General features: G+C 47.0%; 1 protein-coding gene across 1 annotated transcript in view; it reads left to right on the forward strand.

Annotated features, from left to right (window-relative positions):
- LOC103607393 (2-oxoglutarate dehydrogenase, mitochondrial-like) overlaps positions 1 to 17,805 on the forward strand; it is a 42,341-nt gene that overhangs the window by 9,511 nt on the left and 15,025 nt on the right. The window contains exon 2 of the mRNA XM_008591903.1: positions 6,384 to 6,633. Coding sequence (XP_008590125.1) covers positions 6,412 to 6,633 — 222 coding nt within the window. The 5' untranslated portion in view covers positions 6,384 to 6,411. The remainder of the gene's footprint in view (positions 1 to 6,383; positions 6,634 to 17,805) is intronic.

Here is a 17,805-nt window from a genome sequence, read left to right on the forward strand (position 1 = left end):
CCCCCCCCCCCCCCCCGCCCCAGTGGCACAGCTGTGACCTGAGGGAAAGTGCACACCTTACTTAAGCAGTTGTTAAATAGTTAAGTTTGGGGGTAGTCAAAAGTTATACACAGATTTTCTACTGTGCAGGGGGTTGGAACTCCTAACTTCCCTGTGTTCAAGATTCAACTGTAACTACATCATTTACATTTAATGTAATTATTAATATGTTAGGACTTAAGTTTCCCATTTCTTTCTTTCCTTTTTTTTTTGTGTGTGGCTGGCGGGTACAGGGATTGAACCCTGGATCTTGGTGTTATCAGCACCACACTCTATCCAACTGAGCTAACTGGCCAGCCCTCATTTCTAAGCTTTTTTCCCACTGACTTACTATGGGTTACTTGAATATATTAAAATTTTTTATTTTTATTCATATATAGTGTTTTTTTTTTTTTTTTTAAAGATGACTGGTAAGGGGATCTTAACCCTTAACTTGGTGTTGTCAGCCCCACGCTCACCCAGTGAGCGAACCGGCCATCCCTATATGGGATCCGAACCCATGGCCTTGGTGTTATCACCCCCACCCTCTCCCGAGTGAGCCATGGGCCGGCCCCATATATAGTGTTTTTTTTTTTTTTTAAAGATGACTGGTAAGGGGATCTTAACCCTTAACTTGGTGTTGTCAGCCCCACGCTCACCCAGTGAGCGAACCGGCCATCCCTATATGGGATCCGAACCCATGGCCTTGGTGTTATCACCCCCACCCTCTCCCGAGTGAGCCATGGGCCGGCCCCATATATAGTGTTTTTGAGTTTATATCTTTGTACAGCTTTTTTAGTGGTTGCCTGGGTATTACATTAGATAGACTTCTCAATCTATTGGTATCCTCATTTTGTCAGTTTGAGTGTAGAAGCCTTACCTTCCTTTACATCCCTTTGCCCTCCCTCATTGAAAATTGTCTTAAATATTTCCCCTACATACACTTAGAACCACATCAGACATGTCATAATTTTTGCTTCAACCATCAAACGTAATTTAGGAGACTCAAGAGAAGGAAATTATATTTACTGATATATTTGTTCTTTCCATTGTTTGTTTTTTCTTCATCAATGTTCCAAGATTGTTTTTATCATTTCCTTTCTGTTGAGAGAATTTCCTTTAGCCATTCATTTAGGGCAAGTCTGCTGGTGATAAATTTTCTTAACTTTTCCTCATCTGAAAATGTGTCGATTCCCCTTTCATTATTGAAGGATATTTTTGCTGGATATGCAAGAGCTCATATGACTTGGGGTTGAAAGTTCTTTTCCTTTGGTGCTTGAAAAATGTGTGAGTCACTCCTGGCCTCCATAGTTTCCAATGAGAATTATGCTGTAATTCAAGATTTTTTTTTCCTCGCATGTAAGGCATTGTTTCTCTCCAGCTGCTCTAAAGTTTTCTTTGTGTTGAGTTGTCAAAGTCTGTTTATGATGTGTCTTAGAGTGTATTTCTTTGGGTTTATTCTGTTTGGGGTCCACCCAGCTTTTTGAATCTGTAAGTTTATATACCATTTGCTAAATTTTTAGCCATTATTTCTTTCTTTGAGTTCTTTTTCAGCCCCTCCCTCTTTCTTCTTCTGGGACTCTGATGACATGAATTTTAGATCTTTTGTTATAGTCTCATGGTTCTCTGAGGCCTTGTTTATTTTTATTTTTTTTTAGTCTGTTTTCTCTGTTCTTCAGATTGGATAATTTCTTTTGCTGTATTCTTTGAGTTCACTGATTTCCTTTTGTTCTTCTCCATTCTGCTATCAAGTTTTTACTTTTGATTATTGCATTTTTCAGTTCTGAAATTTCTCTCTCTTTTTTTTTTACTGCTGGCCTGGTACAGGGATTGAACCTTGGTCTTGGTATTATCAGCACCACACTGTAACCAACTGAGCTAACCAGTCAGTTCTTTGTTGAGACTTTTTTATCAGCACCGCACTCTACCTTTTTTTTTTTTTTTTTAAAAGGATGACCGGTAAGGGGATCTCAACCCTTGGCTTGGTGTTGTCAGCACCACGCTCAGCCAGTGAGCAAACCGGCCATCCCTATATAGGATCCGAACCCGCGGCCTTGGTGTTATCAGCACCGCACTCTACCTTTTTTTTTTTTTTAAAAGGATGACCGGTAAGGGGATCTCAACCCTTGGCTTGGTGTTGTCAGCACCACGCTCAGCCAGTGAGCAAACCGGCCATCCCTATATAGGATCCGAACCCGCGGCCTTGGTGTTATCAGCACCGCACTCTACCGAGTGAGCCACAGGCCGGCCCTGTTGAGACTTTTTTAGTTTTCATTTGTTTCAAGCATGTTTATAGTTGCTTGTGGAAGCTTTTTTTTGGGGGGGGGCAGTTGGCTGGTTTTGTGATCTGAACCTTTGACTTTGGTATTATCAGCACCATGTTCTAACCAAGTGAGCTAACTGGCCAGCCCATGGAAGCATTTTGATGATGGCTATTTTAGAACTTTTGTCAGATAATTTTTTTTTTTGGTGGCTGGCCAAGTACAGGGTTCTGGACCTGTGACCTTGGTTTTATAAGGCTGTGCTATAACCAACTGAGCTAACTGGCCAGCCCCAGTCAGATAATTCTTTTTTTTTTTTTTTTCCTTTTTGTCTTTTTTACTGACCTGTAACGGGATCACAACCCTCGGTGTTGCGCCCGCACCGCGCTCAGCCAGTGAGCAGGAACCGGTCTCCACATGGGATCCGAACCCTTGGCAGGAGAGCCGCCGCGCTCCCAAGCAGCGCACTCTCCAGTGCGCCACCGGGCCAGCCTGCCAGTCAGATAATTCTAACATCTGTGTTATCTTGGTGTTGGCGTCTATAGATTGTCTTTTTTTTTTTTTGAAAGATGATCAGTAAGGGGATCTTAACCCTTGGCTTGGTGGTTTCAGCACCGTGCTCCCCCAGTGAGCTAACCAGCCAGCCCTATATGGGATCCAAACCCGTGGCCTTGGTGTTATCAGCACCACACTCTCCCGAGTGAGCCACGGGCCAGCCCTAGAAATATTCTTTTTAACCAAAAATCAAAACACTTGGACCTTTTGGACAGCCAAAGCTTTCGTGAAAGAGACAATTGAATGTTTCTACCAAATGATGTGCTGTTCTTAACGTGGACTTAGTGTCAGAGAACTCTAGAATTGGATCATAAGACCTAATGTTGACTGTCTAGCAGTTTTGTTTCTATATTCAATTCCTTCTTATGACATTCTATAAGAGAAAAAAGTGAAGGACAGGCTGTTTCCCACAATCAGAACCGTAAGTCCATGGGGCCAGCCCGTGGCTCACTCGGGAGAGTGTGATGCTGATAACACTAAGGCCATGGGTTCGGATCCCATATAGGGGTGGTCGGTTGGCTCACAGGGTGAGCGTGGTGCTGACAGCACCAAGTCAAGGGTTAAGATCCCCTTACTGGTCATCTTCAAAAAAAAAAGAACTGTAAGTCCAGTGTCAGCTCTGTGTCTCTGTCAGAGTGTGGACAGCAAACAGCTGTCCTGGCCATTCCTGGGTGGAGGCAGGGGGTGTTGAGCCACCTGTTGTGGGCAGCTTTTCTGATGAGTCATCCTAAGGGAAGTTTGAAACTCTCTAGCTATCCTGGTAACTGTGCTGGGATAGCCAAACATCATGATTTATTCACAGTATCATATGGAAAGGACCACTTTGGGAAGAACTGATGAAAGGCGTGTCTTATGGTTGTCAGTGTAGTGCTTGTTAGTTGGGCTGCTGCAGCAACTGAATAGTTAATAAGGTGATGCTGCTGTGTTCTAGAAGAAAAACCCAACTCAGAGGCGATTGTATGTTTCATGCCATCTAGATAATAATGACAGTAGAGAGGAAAAAATGAATCTTTTCCTTTGGATCTGTATAATTAAAAGTTAGCAGCAGAAGCAGCAGCAGTAGTATTTTTTGCCATCAATGTTAGGACTGTTTGTCTGCCTTAAATTTATTTAGCGGAAAGAATTGGATTATAGGGCCGGCCTGTGGCTCCCTTGGGAGAGTGCGGTGCTGATAACACCAAGGACATGGGTTCGGATCCCATATAGGGATGGCCAGTTGGCTCATTGGGTGAGCGTGGTGCTGACAACACCAAGTCAAGGGTTAAGATTCCCTTACCGGTCATCTTTTAAAAAAATTGTTTTTTGGATATTTAGTTGGAGAAAGAACTACTGAATTAACTTAAACCTTTTGATTTCTAAAGTAAAAGGAAATCCAGAGGTTAAGATTGCATTCTCTAGTAATATCTAGAATATATTGCCTGTTGGCCTTTAATTTGTAAGGAGCAGGTTATTGTTTTTTAGTTTGTTTTTAAAGCATCTGTTCTGCTTTTCCCTTTTACTGACCTTTTATGTTTTATTTTTTACCTTTTCTTATCAACGGAGCAGGCCAGAGGAGAGCACTGGCACTCTGAGCCCTCTGTGCCAATCTCTTACGTATATTCTGAGCATACGTGGGCCAAGAGGAAGGCTCTAATAAACAATATAGAAGATTTTTTAATGTAATATTTATTTCTGAGTGGTTCATAGCATGTTTCACCGCTTGGATTTTTTTCAGGTAGGTGTGGACATGGGGTGTATTTCCAGCTTTACAACCAGGGCATCTGCTTCAAGGCAAATTCATGAATAACCAAGTATTAGACCAGCAAGCACGTGTTTTTCACCAGCAGCATCCTCCTGAAACCTTCCTCCTCTGCCTTGATGGCCCTTTCACCCTCCTCTGTGACTCTGGCGCTTTGGCCCTGAGGCCCAGGCTCTCCTCCTAGGGCCCCATTTACTGGGACTGGCTGCCCTTTGGCAGCTGGGGTTGTTGAGAGGAAAACAGCACAGTCATCTTCTCCCCCTCCTGAAAGAGAGCCACTGCTTAGAGGCAGGCAGGACTCCTGAAGGAGGCTGGAAGTGGTTCAGGACCCTCTCAGAACAGTCTGATTGTTCCAAACTCCTTCGTGTTTGGTGGATACATAACTTCTTTTATAAAGTGGCTATTTTTGATAGTTATAAATTAGATTAAGCAAATTGGTAGATATTTCAAGATGTTTCTCTTTCCACCTGTCCTGGATGCCCCTCCCTCCCGCCCACTAGATACAAGTTGCTGAAGGGCCAGGCAGCATGTTGTAGAGCAGGAAAGTCAGCTTGGTATCCTGGCTCAGCTACTAGTAGCTCTGTGACCTTGGGTGAAATTTAAGAGGATGGAAACTCGTGCTGACGCCTGCCATGTAGGGAATGTGTGGACTTGCTCACTATCTAGGGCACGGGGTGGGCAGGAGTTAGGGAAACTGCTGCACATGCTCCCTTACTTAAACCTGCCTCCCTGTGGTTCGTGAAAGGTGGCTGGGCGCCACAGGTGCCCTGGACCCTGGACACAGCCCTTCTGTTCTGGCTCTTCCCACCTCTGTCTTTCCTCCCATGGCCCTTCCAGAAGCAGTGCATTGTCCTCCCTCCTTCATCCTTCCCTCCCTGAGACGCCCCCACCTGGATGGAGCCCCTCCTCCAAGGGGGTTTTGATGACACGTTCTGTGCCTCTCAAGTACTCAATGCTTTCTTTGTAATATTTTTTGTTTTTGTTTCTCTCCTGCTCAAGGATAACTTACTTGAGGGTAAGCAAACTATTTTTCTAATTTTTTTGTAAAATTTTCTGGAATACTGTGAGTACAGAAGGTGCTCAGTAGTTTTTGGATGGATAAGAAAATGTCTTTCTCATTCTGCAATTTATTCTCTGTTTGTTTGCTTCATTTTTTTGTGGTAAGGGGATCTGAACCCTTGACCTTGGCATCATAACACCATGCTCTAACCACTGAGCAACCGGCCCGCCCTTCTATAACTAATTCTTTTTTTTTTTTTTTTTGTCTTTTTTCGTGTCCGGCAACGGACCGCAACCCTCAGTGTCGCGCCCGTACTGGACCGGGACCGGCAACGGGATCACAACCCTCGGTGCTGCGCCCGCCCCTCGCTCAGCCAGTGAGCGGGAACCGGTCTGTATGTGGGATCCGAACCCTCGGCAGGAGCGCCGCTGCGCTTCCAAGCGGCGCACTATAGCAGTGCGCCACCGGGCCGGCCCTACAACTAATTCTAATCCCAATCCTAAATTAATCCTTATTGCCTTTTTTGCAATTGTTTTATGTAGTGTATAAACTTGAACATCGTATGTCTTTCATTGTCTTAGCCCTCAAACAAGATTTGAACTTTTAAGTGAATGTGTGTCCATTTGACAGAGTCACGGCTCTTTCGGCTCTCTTGTGCTCTCAGGCACTAAGCAGATGGCACACTGTTGTGAGTGCATTTACAGACCAGGATCTTTCTCCTCAACAATCAGTTGGGCATTTTTTTTTCTAGTAGGCTTATCTCCTAAAATGCTTTTTTTTTAACTTTTCTTTTTTGCTTTTTTTTTTACAGGCAGTCGTGAAAGACTTCAGGACAAAAAATGTTTCATTTAAGGACTTGTGCTGCTAAGTTGAGGCCGTTGACGGCTTCCCAGACTGTTAAGACATTTTCACAAAACAGACCAGCAGCAGCTAGGACATTTCAGCAGATTCGGTGCTATTCTGCACCTGTTGCTGCTGAACCCTTTCTGAGTGGGACTAGTTCGAACTATGTGGAGGAGATGTACTGTGCTTGGCTGGAAAACCCCAAAAGTGTACATAAGGTAAGGCTCGCAGGGCCGTGGGTCCTTCTTGCGTTGGGGTGTTGGTCTGCTGCTGATTGACCACCCAGGTAAGTGCGTGCATCTGGAGGAGTCGACGGGCATGCAGGTGCTATAACCCCGCACCAACCACCGCATCATCTGCATCAGACCCAGCATGGCCCCAGCAGAAGCCTCAGTCCCTTTGCTTCATGTCCAGCAACAGATACCACGTTTAACCCTGTGAGGCTGTGAGCAAGCACGAGTGTGACCAGGATCTCCCCAAGGGCTGCTTCAGGATGGAGCCTCTGAAGAAAGAAGAAAGAGTGTGGACGAGAACAGGGCCTCACGAAGTTCCTTCATCCTGCTGTCCTGAGAGGACGCTTTTATACATGACATGCCTTAAAGTCATCTTGTGTAATTTTTGTGTAGATGGCCTTTTAGGTCATTATGTTCCTATTTTTCTCCTGTTTCTTTCTACTTTCTCTGTATTACCTATAGTGCCACTTCTTTCTTAGACCCCTTTTTGCACACGTTTGCTGATGTAAGTCATGCCTAGTGACGGAATTTCTTTATTCTATTTTTGGCCAATGGATAGGTGTTGATAACCATTTCTTGATTTTTGGATAAGGCAGCCAGCCTAACTCAGGAGTTGGAAGGTAGGGCAATGTGGTAGTAAGAGGGCGGACCTGGGTTCCTGACCTCCTGTACGTCACCCGTAGGGTTGCTGGGAGAGTTGGAGATGATAAGGGCAGGGCGCTCGGAGTCCGCATACAGGGAGTGCTCAGTCAACGCTGTTTATCCTCATTATGAATTTGGCATTTTTCCTACACTTCAGTCTTGGGGTCTTATCACCAAAGGGCATCCTGCTTCCAAAGGGCCCCTGTGAATAAGCTTTACCTGTAAGTGTTAGTGACATGTAAGAATGAATACATTCATGCAACTGCTGGGCCAACAGGTCCATCAGGAATGCCACCTCTTGGTCTCAGCTTCATTGCCCAGCAGTTGAGGGGTTCTAGCCCAGTCCTTCCCCATATCCATGACACCCTGGGAGCCAAGTGGCTTCCTGAGCAAGATGAGACCTGGTTTCCTGTAAGAGATCTGTAGTTTATTTCCCTAGTCTGTATATAAATTGACTGCCAAGAAAGAAGGGCCCTGTAAAAATGGCCCCTGCCTTTGTTATGTTGGATGTTTCTGAAGACAACAGCTGCAGATTATCTCTGGAATAAAACTTAGTCCAGAGGTTTCAGAATCAAAGACTGTTATCTTGTGCCCAGGCCTATCCCTTTGCCTTTCTTTTTCTCAAACATAACCTTTTTGTGGAACCAACCAAGTCATTTTCTGTTGGATTTAGAGACAGTAGCTGCTGAATGACAATGCCTTGTGCCTGAAAGGTGAGGAGCACCTGGCTCAGGACTGCCTATGCTTGTGAATGCTTGGTCCTGTGAGTGGATTGTAGGTAGGAGGCGGACACCATGAGCTGTGTGCCTGTAGTACTGTGGACACTGGGCTGACACTAGCACAGCTGCTCCTGTTGCAAGCTTCTGAAGAGGGTTTTATTGGGGGCATGATGATTTTGTGTTCCCTAGACTGAAGGATGTACAAATAACTCTGGTTCTCCTTAAAAAGTCTCCCTACCACATGGTATCAAAGAAGGCAGCACATGATGGCTGGAGGGCCCTTGCAAGGGGTGTGAGCTGGGAGGGGTGGTTGTGTCACTTGCCCTGTCCCCAGGGTGAGGCAGGAGCACTGGGCTTCTACCAGCTAGAGCCGAGGGTACCTCCACAGATGCAGCTGCTGGGGAAGAATCCCACACATTGGGATTTGAGTCCTTGGGCTCTACAGGTCACAGTGACCACATCCTGGAGAGGTTCTGCAGGGAGTAAGTAGAGAGTCTCAGAAAGGGACTTTTAGTGTATTCAGAAACTGCATGCAAGGGTATTTGGGGCAGATTTTATGCTTGTTTCTGTTGCTGAGAGCCTCCAAGGGGTACAGCGTTGGAATCACACGTGTGCCCTGCCCCTCCCAGCTTGTAGAAGGGAGGCGGCAGGATGGCTAAATCAGTGGACATGCCCTCCTGTGATTCTGGTTGTCGTCCAGCAGGGACTTCATTCCTCCACTGCCATCCCAGACAGCGAGGTGGGTCCTCTTCAAGTTGAATTAGGCCCAATACATGATGTGTGCACATTTTTCAAGGGATATGATCCATAACTTCTGTCAGATTTTCAAAGGCATCTATGACCCATGAAAGGTTAGGACCCAGAGCCTTAGAAATAGTTCACTTTATTAAGAATGCTTGATTTGTGCTCTTGTTTTAGAACACAGACTGTAAGTAGAGATAATAAAATTAGAAGTGCTGTAAGATTTATTTTTCATTTTCAGAGAGCTTACAAGGGGCTGCTAGGACTCAACTTTTTGTATCCAGCAGAAACAGAACAAACTCAGCGTCTCCCCCTCCTGCCCTCCAACCCTGCTTTCCTGTTAATCACTTCTTAAGCTTTTTATTGTGGTGTTTTCAAGTATACACAACAGTAGAGAGAAGAGTAGAAAGTGAACCTTGTGAGGAGAACCATCACCTAGCTTTGACAGCTGTCTACATTTTGCTGATCTTTTAAAAAACTTTTCCCTGGTGATTTGTTTTGGGTGTGGGGAGACCCCACTGGAGTATTTCAGGGCAAATCCTAGAGCTGTATCATTTCTGGCATAAATGCACTGGTGTGACTAGCTGAAAAGGAAATGTTTTCATAACCTCACCTGAAAAGATGAACAGGATAATTCTCTGATAGAATGTAATTCTCAGTCTGTATTCAAATACGTTTGTTTTTATACTTTAGAGTTGGTTGTTATATCCCTATTTTATTATTTATTTATTTATTTATTTTTTTAAAGATGACCGGTAAGGGGATCTTAACCCCTGACTTGGTCAGCACCACGTTCTGCCTCTGCACCGGGCCCATGTGTCCCTCTCCTCCTTTGTGCTCCTAAGTTTGGTCCCCTCCTAGGCTGCTGTCTCTGTTCTAGTCTGGCATCTGTGCTGCTCACTGAGCCTTCCTTTGGTGGTGGCCTGTACTGTCAGCATGTTAGGGACACCCTGAGTGGTGACATCTTGTTTTTATTTGTGTCTTAAAAACACAGTCAAACTAAGTTATCCTCATTAATGTTTAATACAAACAGGCAATTGAGAACTGCTAGGCCCCCGTCAGTCTGGACGTTGGCCTCGTTTTGTAGTGACAGGTGCCAACCACAAGTGTAGTGTGGCATCTGGTTCCTCCTGATGCGTCCTGCAGGTTTTGGCCCTGCTGAGGAGGATCCAGGGTCTGATCCCGAGGGGTGGCTGGAGCTAGGGCTACAGTCCTCCTCCTTTCTCGGCCCGCCTGGCTGCTTACCTTTCCCAGGGCTTGCCCTGTGCCTTTGTGCCTTCTTGTTTGACCTCTGTCCACTTCTTATATCCTCCTTCCTGTTCATGTTATTGATGTCCATGTCTTGCTTTGTTATGTTATTTTTTTGGCAGCTGACCAGTTTGAGGGTCCAAACCCTTGACTTCAGTGGGATGCCCATTTCTTGTGGGTCTTTTCTTCTGTGCCTTTCACGTGGCAGCTCCTGAAGTGTGATAAGAACTTGGGTGCACATGTGGTTGCTGCAGTGGGGCTCTTCACTCGGGGCAGGGGCAGGGGCAGTGACAGGCTTCAGTCTCACCACTGAGTCTGGCCTCTCTGCTCTCTGGCAGGGGCATGCTTCCTCCTTCCATGCCCATGAAGCACAGTCCTGTTATTTTCTGTGAGTGAACCAGCCAAGTGGAGGAAAAATACAAACACACACACTGTCCCTGAGCAGGGTAACATGGGTCTTTTCAGTCTGCAGCATTGAAGCTGCTTTGGCTGTGCTTTGAAGAATAGGACCGTGCTATGCTCGGTTCCATCCTGGTGTGCGGCTCCTCCCATGGTGCCTGGCCTAGTGCAGTGGCTTCCCATGGGTCACGTGGAGGCCTGATGTGCTCATGTGATGAGGAGCAGCTGTGGTGAAAAATCTGTAGAACACTTTGATGCTGCTTAAGTGGTTTATTTCTGGACGGAATTCACCAGGCATTTTAGGAATGACAGAGCTTGGTGCTTGGAATAAATTTTTGAGTATTTTAATCTTACATGTAGTTGATTTATGAAAAACCACATGTAATAATGTAATGTACATGATGTCCATGGCCTACTTGAGTGGGTTTCAGTGATCCGGGCTTTGAAGTTGCACCTCGATGATCTTTAGCTTCTTGTGTCAGGAGCAGTCTCAGCAGTAGTGGCTTTTTGTGTTAAATCAAGTGTACTTCCTTAACGTGAGCACAGTGTTTTACACTTGAGGGGTTTGCATTTATGGTTGAGTTAGGGAGATAAAATTAACCCCTTCGAAAATGACAAGAAACATGAAGCAGCGCCTCCACTTGTATTGTAGGAGAGTCAGCAGCTTGTGGCATCTGTGCACCAGCGGCACTTCGAGAGGGAAGTCAGTTCTGCCCTGTCATGCTGGCAGGATGGTTAGGTAAGTTAAAATGCAGAGAGAGGACTGGCTGGTTCACTCAGTTGGCTAGAGCGTGGTGCTGATAATACTAAGGTCCAGGGTTTGTTTGATCCCTGTACCAGCCAGCTGCCCCCACAAAATGTGGAGAGAATCCACCAAGCTTCTTTTTATTTTTTAGCGGCTGGTTGGTATGGGGCCCAAACTCTTGACCTTGGTGTTGTGGCACTGTGCTCTAACCCCCAAGCTTCTGAAGGGAAGTGCCAGTTATGTGAGCTGTGAAGGGTAAGGAGGAGCCAGGGCACATGTCTGTGCTCAGCGAAGAGCAGAGATGGTGAGGGAGCCCACTGGGACCTCATCATCACTCGGCAGGGTGATGCATGTGGGCTCAGAGCCAGGAGCCAAAGGTAGCAAGAAAAGACCGCAAGTTTGGATTGTGAAGTAAATGGAGAGGTTCTAAGATCAAGCCAAGGGACATCTGTTTATTTTGTTCCATGCTGTGGAGGCGTGGACCGCTCAGCAGGTGGAAGGAGAGCAAGTTTGGGGACACAGTGGAGCAGAAGTCAGGGTCCCCAAGGGCAGGGAGTGTGGAGGGCCAGGACAGCAGACACACAAGCTCACTGAAGCTGGGTGGGAGGAGAGAAGCCCACTCTGAGTAAGGGTCACTGCATCTTGTAGAGCATGATATTTTTAATGATTATCTTTTTGTATTTTAAGAAAAATAATAATTTTTTAAAAATTTCACCTATTAAGGGAAGGGGGAGAGAGATCAAAAAAACCTTAAGTGATGGGCCGGCCCGGTGGCGCACTGCTACAGTGCGCCGCTTGGGAGCGCAGCGGCGCTCCCGCCGAGGGTTCGGATCCCACATACAGACCGGCCGCTCACTGGCTGAGCGAGGTGCGGGAGCAACACCGAGGGTTGCGATCCCGTTAATGATTATCTTTTTGTATTTTAAGAAAAATAATAATTTTTTAAAAATTTCACCTATTAAGGGAAGGGGGAGAGAGATCAAAAAAACCTTAAGTGATGGGCCGGCCCGGTGGCGCACTGCTACAGTGCGCCGCTTGGGAGCGCAGCGGCGCTCCCGCCGAGGGTTCGGATCCCACATACAGACCGGCCGCTCACTGGCTGAGCGAGGTGCGGGTGCAACGCCGAGGGTTGCGATCCCGTGGCTGGTCCCGGTCCGGTATGGGCGCGACACTGAGGGTTGCGATCCGTTGCCGGTCAGCCTCCCCACATGGTCTGAAGCTGGGTGGCAGTGAGGAGAGATTACTAAAAGGGTTAGTGCCTGTTTTTTAGGTGAGTGAAGTTGTCACATTGCAAATCAACCAGTTTTGCCTCTAGGTTACCTGCTCTCTGGCTCCCCTCCCCACCCAAGGAACCCCTTTGGGGATATCTGAGGGCCTTTAGGACCCTCTCATAGCTCTGCATGTCCATGAGGTGCAGAGATAGCCTTCCAGAACCTTATCTCTGAGTGCTCATGACTTGAAGACTTCAGCATTCTATCTGAAACCCTATAGCAGCTGCTTTGCATAGCTGATATGAGGTTCCCCCAAATAGGGCCATCAGTTACTACTCTGGAGGACAGAGGGAATTGAGACTTGGCTCCAGGTGAGGTCCCAACCTGATGACCACAGGTGGCCCCAGATGACTAGCACGGTTCTTTCCAGCCTCCCCTGAGAGCTGCGAGTCTGAGAGCCAGTGGAACGCATCATCCTGTGCTTATCTGGGCAGCATGCTAAGTGCTCTAATGCTACTCCCAGTTGTCCTGGCCTAGGGCTCCTCCCATGGCCTGCTCCATGCAGCTGAAGCTTGGTGGGCCACAAGGGCCATTGGTGTGTCTGGCACTTGGTGCCAACTGTTTGCCGGGCTCTGTCATCATCTAGGAGGCCAGAGTGACTCCCACACAAGGCCTCGGGGTAGCTCCAGATGGGGAAAGGAAAGCTGTGGGGCGTTTGAGGGCTAGGCTCCTCCTGCACACTGCCACTCCCGCCGCCCCATTAAGTTGGTTAGAGCAAGTCGCAGACAGCACCCGGGGTCATCTGTATGGAGATGGGAAACCCTGTGGCCCTTTTCAAAATGGTCTGATAGAGTGGCCACCTTGAGTCTAGTGTAGAGTCCCAGGGAATATCGTTCTAGTATCAGCAGATTCCACAGGGCAGAACTGAGGCAGCTTTTTTTTTTTTTTTTTTTTTTTCTTGGGGTCTGATAGAGTGGCCACCTTGAGTCTAGTGTAGAGTCCCAGGGAATATCGTTCTAGTATCAGCAGATTCCACAGGGCAGAACTGAGGCAGCTTTTTTTTTTTTTTTTTTTTGCTATTCTTGGGTGTTTATGGATGTTTTATTTACACACCCACACAGAGAGAAGATAGTAGAGATCGTTTGGGAATGTTCTCTCTCCCATGCTGATTGTTGTAATGGAGCATGCATGCTCTTGGTTTCTGTAAGTGAGGCATATATACCTAAGTAGAACCCTGGTTATAAATGCCCACAGTACCAACAGTTAGTAGTGGCAGGTCAGTAGGCCTGGATCTCAGCATACCACTGGGCTTTTGCCTAGTGGGTGGTATGGTGGTAGGCAGTGCTTGGACTCAGATAACAGGAGAGTCTTCCCAAGCTAGGGACGGTCTGAGCGAGGCCTGCCATAGATGGAGGGGTCCGAAGTCCCGCTCTCCCATCCTGTCCTCTCTCTGTGGAGACTTGTGCTTAGCCTGATGGCAGGAATCATTTCTGAAGGCTCTGAATGTGGCAGGCCAGGCCATCCACAGGCCTCCCCCTCATTCCTAACATATTTTCAGGAAAGTTAGAACAGATTTGTGGGCAGCATTAGGGAGGTGATAGAGGCTGTGCAGGCCGCCCTGTCTTTTGCCCAGGAAAGGAGAGTCATTCAGCTGTGCGCCATGGCCAGGGTGGGGAGGCAGGTGGCCCCAGGGCACCCAGGATCTCCAGGAGCAGCTGCCTTTTCATTGGTTTGGGTAGATTAGGATAAGCCGTGAGGAGGGCCATGTGTAAGTTTTCCTTGGTCATTCATTACCCTGTAGTTCATATTTATAGCAACCTAAGAGCATTATTAGTATCAGAACTTAATAAGTGAGGTTGTATGTGATCGTGCTGGGCCTCATCATTTATTTACTAGCTGTGTGGTAGCCTTTGAGCCTGGGGTGTGGCTCCATGAAGTAAGGAGACCAGCACTTGCCCCCCCTGCTCCCCTGGATTATTGTTCTATGTCCTTGGCAATCACCAGGCAGAGATGAGGTGGCACTAATGAGGTGACCAAGGTTGGCCAATGGGTGGAGTGGGCTCATTCCGTGGCTGAGGTGGAGGCGGGAGGGCAGCTGCTGGGATGGCATGGCGTCTGTCAGGCTGTGGGTGAGACGAGATGGTTCAGTCAATCCAGAGCCGCCCGCAGTTGTAGAGTTTGGGAGCTAGAATAAGCTTCAGTAACCCAGTGGCCGAGTTCTGATGCCCTCCTCATGTCCATCATTGATTTCTGAACAAATGCAAGAATATGTGCAGGTGCTTTGTAAATGGTAAAAGTCTATGTAGATAGATGCAGGGGCATCATTAATAGCCTGTGTGCGAGACTTTTATAGACGAGAAAACAGGCGCAAGAGCTGAGGCAGCTTCCCTGATCCTCATGGAGCCTGTGAGAGGCAGACCCGGGGCCTGGGACTTCAGGAGGTGACAGTGACCAGGCCTGCTGTGGCCCTGTGAGAGCGGGAGCTTGGGGGCTGCAGAGGGCTGTTGGCCTGAAGGTCTGTGTCAGATGGTGTATTTGCCACCCTCAGAAATAAGAATGTTCTCGGTTGGTAACTTCACAACTGAGGACTTGGGGGAAATTGGCCCTTAAGGCTCTTCTGAGTCTGCTGACTTAGATGGGCAGAGTGCCTCAGTGGACCACTGATGTGTGGAAACAACTGTCCCTTGTCAGAAGTCCCACACCTGTCAAGGTCAGTGCCTCTGCTGAGGTGACAGAGGAACCCCTGGACTTGGGTGCCATCTACCCATCCCTAGGGCTCTCCCGGGATGTAAACCCACACTTATCAGGCTGTTCCCCTGGCAAGGAGGCTAAATCCCGTCTGAATTGAATTTGACAAAGGTTAGTTGATCACCCACTACGTGTAGAGCACTGGCCACTAAAGTGTGTTGTGATGATGTAGAAGTCTGTTTGTGCGAAGCATGGCAGCAGTGACTTTTGACTTGGAAACCAGAGCTTCATGTGTGACAGCCAAGTGATTTAGTTACCTAAAATTAAAGTAGGAGTTCTGGTTTCATTTCAACTGAATGTTAAAGTTATTTACACTTGAAATCTATCATGTTTTGATTTGCCGTCTCAGTAGCAAGCTGATGACCTTAAGCCCACTTGTGGGAGGTTGGGGGGGGGGCACACAAGCTGCCTTGCTGCCTGCGAGTCACCCTCCTTTTGATGCCATTTGGTGGCAAAGATCAGCTACCAACCCCTGGCAGGCCCTTGCTCCCCTGGAGGGTGGGTAACTAGTTTTCTCCCTAATATGTCGTGTTCCTTTTCCCCTGCCTGTGGCCTGGTCCCAACCCATCTTTCCAGTCTGGTCTCACTGTGTCCACCCACACACCCTGCATGGTGCCATGTCATGGGCCTCAGCAAGGTGATGGGCCATGCCTTGTGCTCCCCCTGTTTTCTCTGCTCACATGCCTTCTCTTTCCTGCTAGGCTACTCATGTCCCACCTGCCCTCTAGGACTCAGACCACAGGCCACCTCCTCTCCTACCCCATCCATTTCACTCTTCCCTTCTCAGCACTTCTATCCATTCTGGAATTTACAGGTTTACTTGTTTGTCTTGTCCTTCTTCAGAGTGAGGATCTCATTTTAGTCATCTTCCTATTACCAATCCTTACAGCGTGCTGTATAAGTTAATAGATAGTTGAATCCAAATTGGATTTTTTTTAAGTAACAGTGTTCATTTTTTCACGTGGTACGTCCTGCACACATTTGACACTCTTTTAGGGAAAACATTTCCATCTGATAGGAGCTTGGTTGGAATCCCACAGCCCCTTGCTGGGTGCAGAAGTGGACTTCAGGGAGCAGGTACCTTTCTGTACCCCTGCTCTGGCCCAGGACCCCTCACTCCCTCAGGCTCACATTTTCCTGCCCCTTGTTTGTCATTTGCAGCCTTGCCCACCCACTTTAACATTTTAGCCTTTTCCCTCTTAACAATAACATCCTCTGGTGGTCAAGGAACTGAGTGTCTGTGTGTGACTGAAATCAGTTAAGGGGCTGGAGAGGCATATGACATTGGCAATGGGCTGGGTCTCAGGTGTGGTGGAGCTGGGGAAGCCCGTGTAGGTCATTGTAACTCAGAAGTCCATGCCATCACCCTGAGCCAGTGCTGAGGCCCCGGCACCACATTTCCCCCCATAGAGAAGCCGAAGTCTGACTTTGCCTCCATTTCTCCTGGGTGGAAAACCACTGTTGTTTCAGGAAACTTTTGTCTTCATTCTTTGTGATAGTAATGTGCTGTTAGATTGTGGTGCTATTTGTCAAAGGACAAAATGTACAACAAATTTAAGGTCTTGTTGACTTTATTGTGATTCTAGAATCGGGCGACACTTCATTCCATAAAATAGAATAAGCATTGCAATGAGCCAACTGGAGGAGGTTGGTTTTAGAGACAGGAAAGGCTGAAGAAAGCAGAAACAAAGAACAAAAAGCAGATTGGTCATTTCAAAGTTACTTTCCTTGTAAAGTGGGAACAGGGAGACAGAGCAATAGAAGAATACCTGATTGGTTAACCTCAGGTTACTTGTGGCTGTCCTTTTTCTGTAAGGGTGAAAGCAGAGGGCACTTCATTATTGTGTCTGTTGAAGATTTAAACTGGCCTGTTTGTGAAATTGGCTGTTACTTCTCTCTCCTGATTCCTCAGAGGGTCAGAGCACAACTTAGCTTAGGGTGATGTGGAATTTAGCTGGGATGGCTCCATTTTGAATTTTAGTCTGGTCTTTTGGGGCCTAGTGCAAGAAATTAGATCAAAATAATGGCCTCCTATAATTTTCATTTAACAATTGTCCCCTTTTGGTCAGGTTCTCACCTAGGTGAGAGTGTGACCAAAGCGTAGGGCATCCATGTTACTCTTAGTTACCGTCATTTTGAGTTCCTGGCCTCAGCATGCCATTCATAGGTTAAGGTGTCCTCATTGTCATGCATTTCTTTGAGTTTTTCTTGTTCAGCTGCTTTGACTGTTTGAAAGGAGACTATTTTTCTTCTGCCGCTGGCCAGTACAGGGATGAAACCCTGGGCCTTGATGTTCTCAGCACCACACTCTAACCAACTAAGGTAACTGGCCAGCCCCTACACAAACATTTAAAACTTTTGAGAGAATACAGAGCACCAGGGAGACTAGTATCATTACTATCAGGAGGATAATACCAAGAGTTTGGCGTATGCTCCTTAGCCATGGTACCTGTGAACCGAGCCATTTTATCCAAGTTGCCTGTTCATTGATTTTTTTGTAACTGAGTCTCTGTAGTACCCTATGTATTTATCCATGTGCAGCAGGAATGTTTAGCAACTGCACAGATTCATCTCCATGCGGTTAGTAGGTAATCTAGCATCTATGACTGGGCTGAAGCAGGGAGTAACAATTTGCAAGTTACCTGCAGAAACTACCGATTGTGAAATTTTTTTTTTTTTTTCCCCTTTTTGTCTTTTTTACTGA

This window comes from Galeopterus variegatus, unplaced genomic scaffold (assembly GCF_000696425.1).
Source record: "Galeopterus variegatus unplaced genomic scaffold, G_variegatus-3.0.2 Scaffold7382, whole genome shotgun sequence".
Taxonomy (NCBI): Eukaryota; Metazoa; Chordata; class Mammalia; order Dermoptera; family Cynocephalidae; genus Galeopterus; species Galeopterus variegatus.